Source organism: Candoia aspera, chromosome 3 (genome assembly GCF_035149785.1).
Source record: "Candoia aspera isolate rCanAsp1 chromosome 3, rCanAsp1.hap2, whole genome shotgun sequence".
NCBI lineage: Eukaryota > Metazoa > Chordata > Lepidosauria > Squamata > Boidae > Candoia > Candoia aspera.
Genome location: NC_086155.1, coordinates 55,200,719 through 55,215,203, shown reverse-complemented (window position 1 = coordinate 55,215,203; position 14,485 = coordinate 55,200,719). Strand labels below are relative to the sequence as shown.

Genomic DNA, 14,485 nt, shown 5'->3' with positions numbered 1-14,485 from the left:
GGAGATAATCTTTCAGGAATTAAACCAAGCACCCAAGGACACCCACACCCATGATCCCATCAACAACTGAAAAGAGAGACGTCAGAGGAGTGGAGATGAGGAGCACATGGTGCCCCGAAGAACTCAACCGTTGCAGGGAGACAAAGAGGAGACCGGGGAAAACGCCCATACAGCCATCAAGGATACCATCAAGGGCAATCAGGCCATTGAGGGGTGGGGAAGCCCGGGGCAATACAGGGGGGTATAAAAGGGGCACCCCCACCTACCTACCCCGTTCCCGTTTTTCGTTCTGTCAGCTATCATTCCAATAAACCAGAAATCCTTAATACCCATTAAGTGAGTCTGTGTCTTATTGCGGAGCGAGGCTGGCCCTGACATAAAAACGGGAACGCCAAAAAAAATTTTTTTCCACCTGGCACCTATCCAACTCGTTTGTGAGGGACCCAGCCAGGCATGGAGAACCAGGAACCGAGGAGGCGCAACCCTTCGGCGCCCGGCAACGAAGCCCCGCTCTCGCAGGGCGGGATGCAGCTGAGGTCCGGGCGATGCAACGCCCCGGTAGGTATGGAACCCAGCTGGGGGGAAGCAGCGGGGGAGGGACCCACCCCGGCGCCCCGGAGCCCGCGAGGCACCGGGGGCGAGACGAGGGGACCCTCTCCAAGCTTACAGGCAACCCCGACGGAGGCGCGAGACGAACCACCACCCTGGGCGCTCGAAGGCGAGGGCGTGCCTGGCCCCGCGGCGGGATCGAGGGACGACCCGTCCTCTACCACGGCCAACGGCGAGGGCGAGCGGAGCGGCGAAAACCTCGGCGGGAAGCCGGGGATGGCGGAGAGGCTCGGCGCGTTGGAGGAAGGGATGCAGGCGGTGCGGCAGATGCTCCAACAGCTGACGGTGGCACAGGGACCCCGCGACGGAGGAGGCGCAGAGGCAACCCCGGTCGAAAGGCGGCAGGGCGAGTGGGACGGCGGCGACGGCGGAACCCGACCCAAGGAGCCCAACCGACGACCTGAGGCGCACCGGGAGGCGAGGCGGGGTGGAGACCCAACGGACAGCGGCGACCACGGCGGGACCCGACCCCAGGAGGCCACACAACGAGCGGAGGCGCGCCCGGACGTGAGACGGCGGGACAACCTCGGCGGCGGCGGCATCCGGCCCCAGGAGCCCACCCCACGACGGGAGATGCGCCAGGCTGAGAGGCGGAGGGACGACCAAGCGGGCGGCGACGGCGACGGCGGAGCCTGGAGCCAGGAGGCAGACCGAGGGAGAACCCCCCGCCCTCCCCCCCGAGCGAGGGGACGAGTACCTTGCGAGGAGACCCAGGGAGAGGCACCAATGCCGCAAGAGAACCGGAGACACCCCGACCCGCAGCAGCTCCGGCAGAGCCCGAGGCACGACGCAGAGGGGGCCAGGAGCCAGACCAGGACACCCGCCAAAGACTTTGGCATAAAGTTCGATGGGGACCCCTCGAAACTTTCTTTCTTTTTAACTAACGCGAGGTACTACCTCGAAGAATGGGGTCCCTGCTTCAGAACTGAGCGGGGCAAAATCAATGCCCTGGCTATAAAACTAAAAGGGCGGGCCGCCGATTGGTACGTCCAATTGTGCCAATCCGGCGCCCGGGCGCTGCAGGACAGCACTGAATTCCTGCAGGCACTAGAAAGGCACTTCAGGGACCCCCTGGAGCAAGAAAAGGCAAAAAGGGCGCTAGAGACACTTAGACAAAGCCCGCGCTCCGTGGCTGAGTATGCCATGGAGTTCCAAGCCCTAGCCGGAAAAGTAGACACGTGGTCTCAATCGACACTGATTGAGAAGTTCAAACATGGACTCAACTTAAACGTCCTCCGGTGGGCACTTGGCCGCGACAACCCCAGCTCCCTCACGGGGTGGATCCAGCTGGCAGCGGAAGCGGAGAACGCCCACGACACGTTCCTCCACGCAAGGAGGGAAACGCGACAGATGGCGACAGCGAGACCCCCACGCACCAGCGCAAGGCAGGTGAGGGCGAGACCCCAACCCTGGAGGGAGGAACGGGACAGACGCTTCGCAAAAGGGCAATGTTTCACGTGCGGCAGGGAAGACCACAAAGCAGCCGCATGCCCCAAAACGACGCCCAGAGAGAGCCCAAGGAGGGCACAAACAGCACCAACCCCAGCGCCGAGAAAGCGACCAGCAGCAAAGGGGGAGTACCGACGCAGACACGACCCCTACAGTTCGGAGGGGGAGGACAGCAACCCAGATGAGGCGGCGGGAAACGACAACCACCTGGCCTAAGGGGCGCCGAAGGACAGGTGGAGAGCACTGACAGGCGCTGCGACAAAGGGGTGAGTGAGGAATGCCCCACCCTCTACGTCCGTGTCACCCTCACCCATCGAAATAAAACCGAAAAGGTCTGGGCACTCATTGATTCGGGTTGCTCCAAAAGCCTCATGCACCCTGACCTGGCAGCCGCACTCGACCTCCGCTGCTATCCACTTCAGCACCACTTGGTGTTCTCGCAACTAGATGGATCTGCAGCGGGAGGGGGCCCGGTCACCCAATACACCGGAAAAACCGCGCTACGGCTCGGCAGCCACGAGGAAAAATTGGCTTTCATCGTGGCACCGGTGGGGCAACCCCGGCTCATACTGGGGATCCCATGGCTCGTGCAGCAAAACCCAGTCATCAATTGGAGAACCAGAGCGATTAAGTTTGCTGACTTGTGCTACCAAGCACCGTCAGGGGACAGGGTTCCCCGAGCAGCCATGGGGCGGGCGACGACGACTGCAGAACACAGAGAGACAGCTCTGCCAGAGGGACTGCCAACCAAATACGGGGAGTTCGCCGATGTTTTCGGTGAGAAAGAGGCGGACAAACTCCCCCCCCACAGAAAAACGGACTGTACCATTGAACTGGTCCCGGGGGTACCCCTACCCAAACCAAAAATATATGCTATGACCCAGCGAGAGCTAGCTACGTTAAGGGACTTCATAGACAAAAATCTGGCGAGAGGTTTCATTGAGCCAGCGAACTCTCCAGTGGGAGCGCCAGTCCTCTTTCGCGAGAAAAAGGACGGGACATTGCGGCTCTGTACAGACTACCGCGGGTTAAACGCAGCAAGCATTTCAAATAAATACCCCTTACCCTTAATAAAGGACATTTTGTCCCACTTGGTAAAGGGTAAGGTATTCTCCAAACTGGACATAAGGGAAGCCTACTACCGCATACGGATAAGGGAGGGGGATGAGTGGAAGACTGCTTTCAATTGCCCATTGGGGGCGTTTCAATATAAAGTACTCCCTTTCGGATTGGCAGGGGCACCGGGGGTATTCATGCAGTTAATTAATGAGGTCCTGCGTGACCACCTTTTTAAGGGGGTTTTGGTTTATCTGGATGATGTATTGATCTACACAGAAACAGAACGTGAGCACGAACGCTTGGTAAAGGACGTGCTCAAGAAACTTCGCAAGGCAGAGCTGTTTATAAAGCTCTCCAAGTGCGAGTTTCACAAAAAACAAATTGACTACCTAGGGTATAGGATTTCTGCTAAAGGGATAGAAATGGACCCCAGCAAGGTCCAAGCCATCCTGGCGTGGGAACGCCCACGCACAAGGAGACAGCTGCAAAGCCTCCTGGGATTCACTAATTTCTACAGGGGGTTCACGCCCAGGCTGGCAGAGACTATATTGCCCCTAACTAACCTGCTAAAAACTAAGGGCTTGGGGGACACGCGCAAATCGAGGAACCCGGGGGCGCTACTGAATTGGACAGCTGACTGTCAAACGGCTTTCGAGAGACTGAAAACCCTTTTCACAGCTGAGCCAGTGCTACAGCACCCCGACCCCACCAAGCCTTTTGTGGTGCAAGCAGATGCCTCCGATTTCGCCATCGGAGCCATCCTGCTCCAAAAGGACTCCGACAACCACCTAAAGCCCTGCGCCTACCTTTCCCGCAAATTCTCCGAGACGGAGCGGAGATGGCACGTATGGGAAAAGGAGGCGTTTGCAGTAAAAACAGCCTTGGAAACGTGGCGACACCTGCTGGAGGGGGCCTCCTGCCCTTTCGAGGTGTGGACGGACCACAAGAACCTGGAGGCACTCAGCACGCCAAAACGGCTCAGCCCGAAGCAGGTGCGATGGGCTCAGTTTTTCAGCCGGTTTAATTTCACGCTGAAATTCATACCGGGCAAGAAAAACTTCTTGGCAGACGCCCTCTCCCGACGACCACAGGACGACACGCAAGCCTCCGACATCGTAGGAACAGTATGGACCGAGAAACAGCTCGGCTGCCCAGCTGTCACGCGGAGCCAGACAAGGAATCAGCGCACGCCAGCACGAACGGCGGGGAGCGATCGGAGGCGACGCTCAATTTCACCGAACTGGCAACAAAGACTCACACAAGCACTACAGCAAGATACATGGTTGCAGAATAACCAACAACATGTATCTTTCAAAGACAATATCGCCTGGAAGGAGAAAGCTTTGTACGTGCCCGAATCACTGCGGGGAGAAATTTTACACAGAGCACACGATGACAAATCTGCAGGGCATTTTGGGTTTGTAAAAACCCTCCACCTAACAAGGAGGCAATTTTGGTGGCCAAATCTTAGAAAGGACGTAAAAGACTACGTAAGCAACTGCCCCATATGTGCTACCACCAAACGTAAAGGAGGGAAACCCCACGGGCTGTTACAGGCGGTAGCCAGCCCCTCCCGGCCATGGGAAGAAATTTCCATGGATTTCATTGTGGACCTCCCACCCAGCCAAAGAAAAACTGTGATATGGGTGGTAAAAGACTATTTTTCCAAACAAGCACACTTCATCCCGTGCGCGACTATCCCCTCCGCACAACAGCTGGCACGTTTATTCCTAACACACATATACAGGATTCACGGCGCCCCCTACAGGTTGGTGACCGACAGAGGCACACAATTCACGTCAAAGTTTTGGCGGGAATTTTTAAAACTAATCGGAACCAAGCAAGCACTGTCCACTGCGTGGCATCCAAACACGGACGGATCAACAGAGATCCTTAACTCAACACTTGAACAGTTCCTAAGGGCATTCATAAATTATCAACAGGACAACTGGGTAGACCTACTACCTTTTGCAGAGGTGGCCTATAATAACGCAGTACACCAGAGTACTGGCCACACCCCTTTTAAGGTGGTCTATGGAAGGGACTTTGTACCGATACCAGAATTGCCGCAACCTGAAACCCTGCCCTGCTCACCAGACGACTGGGCGGCACAGCTGGCAACAACCTGGCCAATCATCCAGACGGCTCTAGCAGACGCACAAACAACGTACAAAAAATATGCGGACAACCACAGGGCGGAGGCACCGAACTACAAAGTGGGAGATAGGGTCTACCTCTCCACTAAGTTCATAAAGACCTCACAACCATCGAAGAAATTGGCACCGAAATTCATCGGACCTTTTAAAATCATACAGGTAATCAACCCAGTTACGTTCAAACTGGAACTGCCTTACAATTTGAGACGGGTCCACCCAGTGTTCCATTGTGCACTACTGAAACCAACGAGCACATCCAAATGGCATACGGAAGAACCTCCACCCCCACCCATAATGATAGACAATCAACAACATTTTGAAGTGAAAGAAATACTGGACTCAAGAAAACAAAGAGGAACACTACAATACCTCGTGAGATGGAAACATTTCTCACACCCAGAGTGGGTCCAGGCACGACACGTCATGGCTAGACAACTAACGAGACAGTTCCATGAGGCATACCCAGAGAAACCAGCATCATAGAACATCTTTGGGGGGGCAGTATGTCATGACCTCGTTGCAAGGCACAAAGAGCCTCACAACGTGGATCATGATCATTAAGGAAAAGGGGGAAGGAGATAATCTTTCAGGAATTAAACCAAGCACCCAAGGACACCCACACCCATGATCCCATCAACAACTGAAAAGAGAGACGTCAGAGGAGTGGAGATGAGGAGCACATGGTGCCCCGAAGAACTCAACCGTTGCAGGGAGACAAAGAGGAGACCGGGGAAAACGCCCATACAGCCATCAAGGATACCATCAAGGGCAATCAGGCCATTGAGGGGTGGGGAAGCCCGGGGCAATACAGGGGGGTATAAAAGGGGCACCCCCACCTACCTACCCCGTTCCCGTTTTTCGTTCTGTCAGCTATCATTCCAATAAACCAGAAATCCTTAATACCCATTAAGTGAGTCTGTGTCTTATTGCGGAGCGAGGCTGGCCCTGACAGATGTTGACACTGAGCTCAAAAGATCATTGTACCTGATGTGTACTTGCAGAGGTAGCTGTGTCTTTGATGCCAAAAGAGTGGTAAGTGTTTTTTGGATTCTGACATTCAGGAGGAACTGAAGCCTTTGGGAGTTCTTCTGGAAGGAAAACCAAGTTGGTGAGAAACCATCAGAGGAACAGCCGAAGGAAGCTACTGTGCCTCTCTTACCTTGGACCACTGAGAGCTTAAATGGGGGTGGGTGGCCATCTCTGTCTCGCTGAAGCACCTGCTCCATGAAGGTTACATGATCTGTGTCCAATAATGTGATTTCCCTGTCACTGAGGTCATGCTGGAGACAGCCATGGAAGAGGCCAAGAAGCATTTCATTGGGCAAGAAAGAAGAATCCTTTATGATTCCACCATTTTCTACAAGAGGATAAAAACAATGAGTAAATCCTTCTGCTGCTAGGAAGACACAGCAATTCACTATATATAGATCTGTTAGCCAGATAGGCAAGCAGCATCAAATTTCCCTACACCGAAAGGAGTATTGACTGGTAGAGATCTTCCCTCAAGATCCATTATTGCGTGTTCAAAAACACCACATTATGACACTGATGTCAAGTTTACTCAAGGAACACTTTGAATAGAAAGCTCTACTTATTAACTCCAGATGATGGTGGGGTGGGGGCTGTTCAAAAGAGGATGGCACACGTTACAGATGTGCTCATCTTCATTATTATATATTTATATTTATATATATATATATATATATAAATAAAATATTTTTATATTTTTCAGAGTTGGAAGAAACAATGAGCAACTGATATCCTTCCCTTGATACACATACACACAAAAATCTCCAGTCCAACTTGCCTCTTGTCAGCATCAAGAAAAACATCTCAATCTGCTGGCATTTTGGTAAAAGCTTCATGAGGTCAAACTGGAAAGGAATCTCATGTACACGGGAGCCACTTTGAGCATCATGACCTATAGCAAAAAAATAAAACACCATAATCTTAAGTCCACAGGACCAGCTTCATGAAGGAATGTCTAGAAAGCATTAAATAAATCAGTTACCTTCAACAGCAATGGGCCTTGAATCACATGCTGGGAAAACCCAGTCCTTATTTTGGCAAAGTTGGCTGATATACTCAAAAGCAAGCACAGTATGGATACAGGTAAGGTCTTGAGGATAGATCTGGAAAAGGAATCTGAAATAAGATAGCAGACTGGACAACCAGTTCAAAAGGACCCAAAATAGGATTATTGCTTCAGAAATGCATTCAAAATGACACAGTGATGTAAGAATAATTCACGGCCACTATACAAACATAAGCCATGTCTCATTCTTCAGAGAGACAAAACCTCCCCAATCATTTGGCTGCATAGGTTGCTTTGGCAATTGTTTCACCAGCCACCCCTAGACAGGTAGCAGTCCCTGTCTTAATTCCCTTTCAGCTCAAGGAACAAAACTCAGCATATTAGCTGCCAGTCAAGCACCCCTGCAAGTGTTGCCTCTCCCCATCACAAAAACACACCGCTTTGGGGATTTTCTGGTAAGACAGGCCGTGTAGGTACTGCCAACTCTCCTGAACACCGTCCACGTAGCCGCTTTGAGGCTCTACCCAGCATTCTGTGACAATGTTCAACTCCATGTCCACCTCAATGGCCTCCACTTCTGTATCATTGTCTTCATCTGTAGAGAAACTTTAAGGCAAGCAAGTAATGTGAGAGACTGCACAGCAGGGTGTGGGTCAAAAAAGCTTTTCCAGAAGTTGCTAAACAACGTTAACTCTACAGGAGGGAGAAAATGGCATTAAACACACAAGAAATAACAACAATAACAACTATATTTAATTATTTTAATCCAAGTTAAATAAAAACAAATCTAGTATGCTCTAGCCTCACCCACATTTTCTCTTGGCCTGACAGGTATTTCCTGGGACAGTTGAAGTTCCAAATCATCCTTAAATATTAAACATATACAGCAGCATTAGTTGTTGTTTATTCGTTCAGTCGCTTCCGACTCTTCGTGACTTCATGGACCAGCCCACGCCAGAGCTTCCTGTCGGTCGTCAACACCCCCAGCTCCCCCAGGGACGAGTCCGTCACCTCTAAATATAATATATCCATCTTGCCCTTGGTCGGCCCCTCTTCCTTTTGCCTTCCACTCTCCCTAGCATCAGCATCTTGTCCAGGGTGTCCTGTCTTCTCGTTATGTGGCCAAAGTATTTCAGTTTTGCCTTTAATATCATTCCCTCAAGTGAGCAGTCTGGCTTTACTTCCTGGAGTATGGACTGGTTTGATCTTCTTGCAGTCCAAGGCACTCTCAGAATTTTCCTCCAACACCACAGTTCCAAAGCATCTATCTTCCTTTTCTCAGCCTTCCTTATAGTCCAGTACTGCAGCATACCAGCAAATAAGTTGGCTTTCCAGTAGAAGTCAAACTGTCCTTGACTCCAAGCTTGAGACTAAAAGAAATTAACTTCAGCAGTCTTATTTATTTTATTTATCAAATTTTTCACCGCCCATCTCCTCCAACTGGAGGGACTCTGGGCAGTTTACAATACAGAACAATAAATATACAATAAAATTCAAATAAATATACAATAAAATTCTGATAAAATCCCACTAAAACAATTTAACTACCTTAGGCTATGTATCGAGACTGCTGAGGTTTACAGAACACTGAACTCAAAACAAAAGCAAAGGAACATGGCTCTTGGTTAATTTATTGGTGGCAGGATGAATATGTTAGTCATTACATATTCATTGTGAAATTTCTACAGCTTTCTTCATTGCACCATAACATTTTTGCAATTCATTTTGTGAAATGGCATTCCATTTCAGCATAGAGCATTATGCAGAGATGTAGGCAAGCCAATCAATATTTGTCTACATGAATCCAATGATGATGTCCTTTTTTAAAAACACTTTTATTAATTTCAGGTTCTGGAGAAGCACAGCTGTGGGTTCCTGAAAAAGGTACACATTGCTAGCAAAGACTGCACAAGGGCTTGCTTCTAGCTCAGGAGGTCTAAGGAGTGTTAGTCCATAGGTGCAAAGAAATGGGTATCCATTTGTGCTCATTTTGGAGAGAAGTGGGGTTATCCAGAGTCTGGAATTCCAGAAAGGCACATAACAATTGAATGGAATTTGGTACAATGATGTGAGTGAAACTGTAAATACCAGAACCTCAGTTTGCAACAGAGAGGGCTTTTTATTCATCAACAGAATAAAAATGAAGAAGTGAATATTATCACATTTATAGTTTATGATATTGTCCTAACAAGCAGGAACCACGCCGAGACGAGGAATAAGTCTCTAGTGTTTTATTACTGCTACATTAGACAGAAAATCCTAACAAACTGAAGAAGCATGAGAAAACCCATACAGACAAACCCCAAAAGTCAAGGCAGGTCTGTTCTGTGCCTCTTTGAATGACAGCTCAAATTCTCGCTACTACGCATGCGTTTTCCCCCCTGGATAGGGGCCCCCTCCTGCTCACCATCAGTGCTCATGACAGATATAAACATTAGCTGGTTTCAGAATGGATGACTTGAGCACCTAAATATAATTCATGTATTTATTATAACTTTCATATGGTAATATTACTTCTGTAAGTCAGCACTGTCTTATATTAATGAAGACAATATATCGAGAACTGTGGGATCTTTAAACCAATGTTAATTTTCCAGGGAGGAGTGAGATGGAGAGACTTGTGTGCACTGGAACCAAAGGCTCCTTTCCAGTAGGTAAAACCAAAGGTCAGTATTGCAAAAGTCGGTACCCTTGGATGCCTCCCAGACATCCACACACTTATAACGGCAGCAACAGAACCTGGAAGACTCTATTCCCACATCCATCCATCCATCCATCCAATTTCTTTGCTGCCCATCTCGTACACGATGACTCTGGGCGGCTTACAAATAAAGTATCAGTCAGTAAAAAATGATACAATATAAAATCAATACCGTATAAATATACTTAAATAGCAATAAAGATATAACATGCTCCCTTATAGGGCAGGACTCCTTCCCTCACCTGTCTTTAGTAGATGTAGCATGTGGAGGGAATATCACATATTGGACAATGCAGGTGTGCTTCTCATTGCCACTCTCTCTTGTGGATTCACTCTGTGGAAGAAAACAGGCTGTACATTTTTCATGCTCCTTTGCTGCTTCTCTCCCAGGACACTGGGGTCTCAGGACTAGAACACAAGCAGTGCAATTTCTCTCAGAAATCCTCTGGGTCTTCATACCCTGATTCCATACCCCATACCCTGATCCCCCCTCAAGACAGCTTGATAGGTGCTGGGCTAGAAACCAGGAGTCTGTGAGTTCTAGTCCCGCCTTAGGCATGAAAGTCGGCTGGGTGACCTTGGGCCAATCACTCTCTCTCAGCCCAATCCACCTTACAGGGTGGTTGTTGTGGGGAAAATAGGAGGAAGGAGTGCTAGGTATGTTTGCCACCTTGAGTTATTTATAAAAATAATAAAGGCAGGATAAAATAAAATAAAATAAAATAATTTTAGCAACCTTTAAAGAGAGCCAGTTTGGTATAGTGGTTAAGGCATCAGGCTAGAGATTGGGAGACCATGAGTTCTAGTTCCATCTTAGGCACAAAGCCATATGGGTGATCTTGGGCCAGTCTCTCTCTCTCAGTCCTATGAGGCACTTCTGAGATCTTGCCAAGACAACTGCATGGACTTGTCCAGGCAGACACCAGGAGTCAACACTGACTCAAAGGCACACACACAATATTTTTATGCATCCTATCACCAATTCCCTTGTGAACAGGAAAAGGTGACATCAGAGAAGGTAACAAAATAAAACAAGAAACAGGATTTACCTTCATAGGTAATTCTTGGACCATACTGATAATCCCTTCACCACTAGAAGCAAAATGGAAGCCCTCAGACAGGCGTATTCTGCACATTCCCAAAGAAAAGAATAAGTTATGAGGCTGTTGCACCCTGGTCTCTCATGAGCTAGAATATTTTGTTCACTCAGCATAATGTTCTTTTCCCACAGTGAAAATGCAACCCCCCACCTAACTCCTACACTGGCAAAAGCAACTGATCTTCAGAGAAAGAAGTGACTCAGATATAATTGCTACTTTTTCACTTTTATAGCTCCCCTATTTGCAGATTCCAACTCATCTCAAGACACAATAGGCACTTACTCAGTGAGAGTGGACAGCAGTTGTGCCACAGCTGTGATGGGCACTGCCGGGACCAGCCCTGACTGTACACACCAGATCCAGCGCTGGTGATAAAAATAGCGAGATAAGGAGGCCAGGGTAGAGGAAGCTGTGCGGTTGGCCACCATAGTAAGCGGACCTGACATGGGGGGATTCTCCAAGGGTAAAAGACATGGAACACGATAGTCAGAGGGCAGCTTCTCGTATCTGAGAAAGAAAAAGGATTGAGGCAACAGGTGACCATGGAGTTGGATTTCTCATAATGGCCTCAATACACCACCTGTGCAGGACTTGTGAGCTACCTCTATGCCTTATCTTGGCTTTAATTCATCAAACAAATGTATCTCAAGATATCATTGAGAGGATTATGTATGCACTGCAAACAGACCACTTAACATGTCCCTCAATACATTTTTGCTATTTTGGGGATGAAAAATTTCCCTGTATATATGTTGTGCCTGTCTGGGTACAAGTATGCATAGACAGAGGGACATTTTGTTTTCTCTGCATATTTCCTTTCCCAGAAAGTACTTTGTTTTAAGTACTCTTTAAATAAAAAGGAGGAGAATACGCAAGAGACAGATAGTACTATTTATGCCCCAAGACAGGAAACCACTACATCATTACTGGTCATCCTGGTTGGAGATACTGGGAATGATGCAAAAACATCTGGAGAGCCATGAGTGCTTCATCCTGCTATACATTTTACAAGACTTGTTGAACTTTTAAGTATGAGCTTTTCCTCCCAAACTGTATACTAGATCAGTGTTTCTCTTTTTTAATTTATATTTATTAAGAATTTTTCCATACAAAAGACAAATCAAAAGAAGGAAAAAGAAACAGAGAGAAAAATAAAATAAAAAAGTGCAAGAAAAAACAGAAAAAGAAAAGAATTAAAGTCACTAAACTTTAGGAACTTTAATTCTAACTTTAGACCAGTGTTTCTCAACCAATGGTATGTATAATCTAGCGCAGTATTTCTCAACCTTGGCAGTTTAAAGATGTGTGGACTTTTTCACTTTTACAGCTCCCCTATTTGCAGATTCCAACTCAACTCAAGACAAAATGAGCACTTACTCAATGAGAGTGGCAACAGTTGTGCCACAGCTGTGATAGGCACTGCCGACCAGCAACCAGTGCTTGGTGGGGAATTCTGGGAGTTAAAGTCCACACATCTTCAAGTGGCCAAGGTTGAGAAATACTGATCTAATGAGATGTGACTCCCCAGCAAATCAGGAAAGAACATATAAGAGAAAAAAGCAGAGGAGGAGGAGGAGGATAAACCAACTAGTCTCCAGTCCCATATACTGAGATAACTGGAATCAGCAACTCAGCAATGCATTTCCAAGTCTAGGAACGGAATATCTTTTGAAAATGTTGTGCTTGAAACCAAAATACAATAAAATTGTTCTGTGCTAGAAAAAGCTCATTCTCTCTGCATTTAGGGAGGGGGGCACAGAGAAAACTGTTCTCACAGTGGCATACTGCTTCACCTCCATTTGACTTTCACTCATTATTTTACAGTCACAGTAAACTTTTTTAAAATAGTACTACTGTAATTTTAAATGTCTTTAAAATTTACCTACAGTAATTAACAGGATGTCTATAGACACACACTATATACTGTTTCTCAGGAGGGAAAAAACTTTTTCTATCAGCAAATTTCTTTGCTGATGATTTATGAAATTTCAGATATGGAAGGTTAAACACCACAGCTCCAGAGCATCTTTTTCCAACCAAGCAACCTTCCAAGACGTTTCTACTACACCCAGCCATCCGTGGTCCACTGGATAAAGGAAGACAAAAACTACAGCCCAAGTCATCTGGAAAACACCAGCTTGGTTAAAGCTATCTCAGGGAATTAACATCCTGCATGTATGTATGTATGTATGTATGTATGCATGCATGCTCCATACAATACCTGATAAGGAGTTTCTCCAGAGGTTTATGTAGTACTATAAGGCAAGGTCTGTCTGAGAGAGGTGGCTGGGCCATAGGCAAACAAGATGATTTTGATGGGGAACTGCTGCCAAGGACCTTTCTCTTCACTTTTGGAGTTGCCTCTTTGCTCTGTACTCTGTGGGGGAAGCGTAACTGAAGGATACAGTCCCTCAGTTCTTCTACTATCTGTTGAAAGGTAAGTAGATAAGAAGAAACCCTTTTTATACAAGGAGTTAGCACCAGTCGTAAGGACAGCAGCTGTGGCAGACCGTGAACTTCTCTGTAGCACATGCTGTTCTCCTACATTCCAACATTTTCCCACATATTTTAATGTATTAATATGTTTTTGTAATATGTAAATGTAATATATTTACTGCCTAGGCTTTTGTTATGCTATGAACTTTAATCATTTGGTTTTTAAAAAGTTAAATTGCAGTTTGAACGTTATATGCTACCCTGGGGAAAGCATGTGTGTATTAAAAATAAAGTTAAATAATAAAAACAATAATGTAGCCACATTCAGTCCCAGAATCCCCACAGAGGAGCTAGCTTGCTCTTGCCAACAACAATGCCTTAAATGTTTTATTAATAAAGTTCATAAGTGCCACAAGGACATTTCTCATAGAACCAGTTTACCACAAAACTGTCCAAAGAGGCCAAATTCTGTCTCTTTCTACATATTCTAGTTAGAGATGATTTGCTTTTTATCTTATCTATCGCTGGGAAGGTGACTCATCCAGCCACCTTTGGGTACTAATTCCACTGTTACTTAGTTCTGGAAGAGAAGCTTCTAATGTAAGCCCAAGGTTTTTATATGCAACCTAAAAATACAAACGCAAATTGTACTTCTTGGTAATCCTAAAACTTTATTCCAAGTGACAAATATCCACCAAACAAATTTTTGCTGTGCATTTTTTGCAATTTTAATTAATGTTCACTGTGACTCGAGAAAACTTATCTAGCACTGACTTCCAGTGGGAAATGGTGGATTGATTGGTTCCCCTTTTTGAAGCAGAGCAGGTGGTGCAGCTGTTTCTGGATGCAGGCTGGGTTCCTGCAGCCTGAAGAATTCTCCAGAGGTAAGGAGAATCCTGGAAATCACCCCATTTGTTCTCTGGACAGCACTTCCTTGTGG

The 14,485-nt window shown here is 47.2% G+C and overlaps 1 protein-coding gene across 1 annotated transcript in view; it reads right to left on the bottom strand.

Annotated features, from left to right (window-relative positions):
• Positions 1-14,485, bottom strand: part of SZT2 (SZT2 subunit of KICSTOR complex) — an 87,876-nt gene that overhangs the window by 47,203 nt on the left and 26,188 nt on the right. The window contains exons 15-23 of the mRNA XM_063297773.1: positions 13,331-13,536; positions 11,392-11,616; positions 11,059-11,137; positions 10,252-10,343; positions 7,746-7,914; positions 7,285-7,405; positions 7,081-7,194; positions 6,433-6,630; positions 6,258-6,358 (exon numbers count right to left, since the gene is read on the bottom strand). Of these exons, the coding sequence (XP_063153843.1) occupies positions 6,258-6,358; positions 6,433-6,630; positions 7,081-7,194; positions 7,285-7,405; positions 7,746-7,914; positions 10,252-10,343; positions 11,059-11,137; positions 11,392-11,616; positions 13,331-13,536 (1,305 nt within the window). The remainder of the gene's footprint in view (positions 1-6,257; positions 6,359-6,432; positions 6,631-7,080; positions 7,195-7,284; positions 7,406-7,745; positions 7,915-10,251; positions 10,344-11,058; positions 11,138-11,391; positions 11,617-13,330; positions 13,537-14,485) is intronic.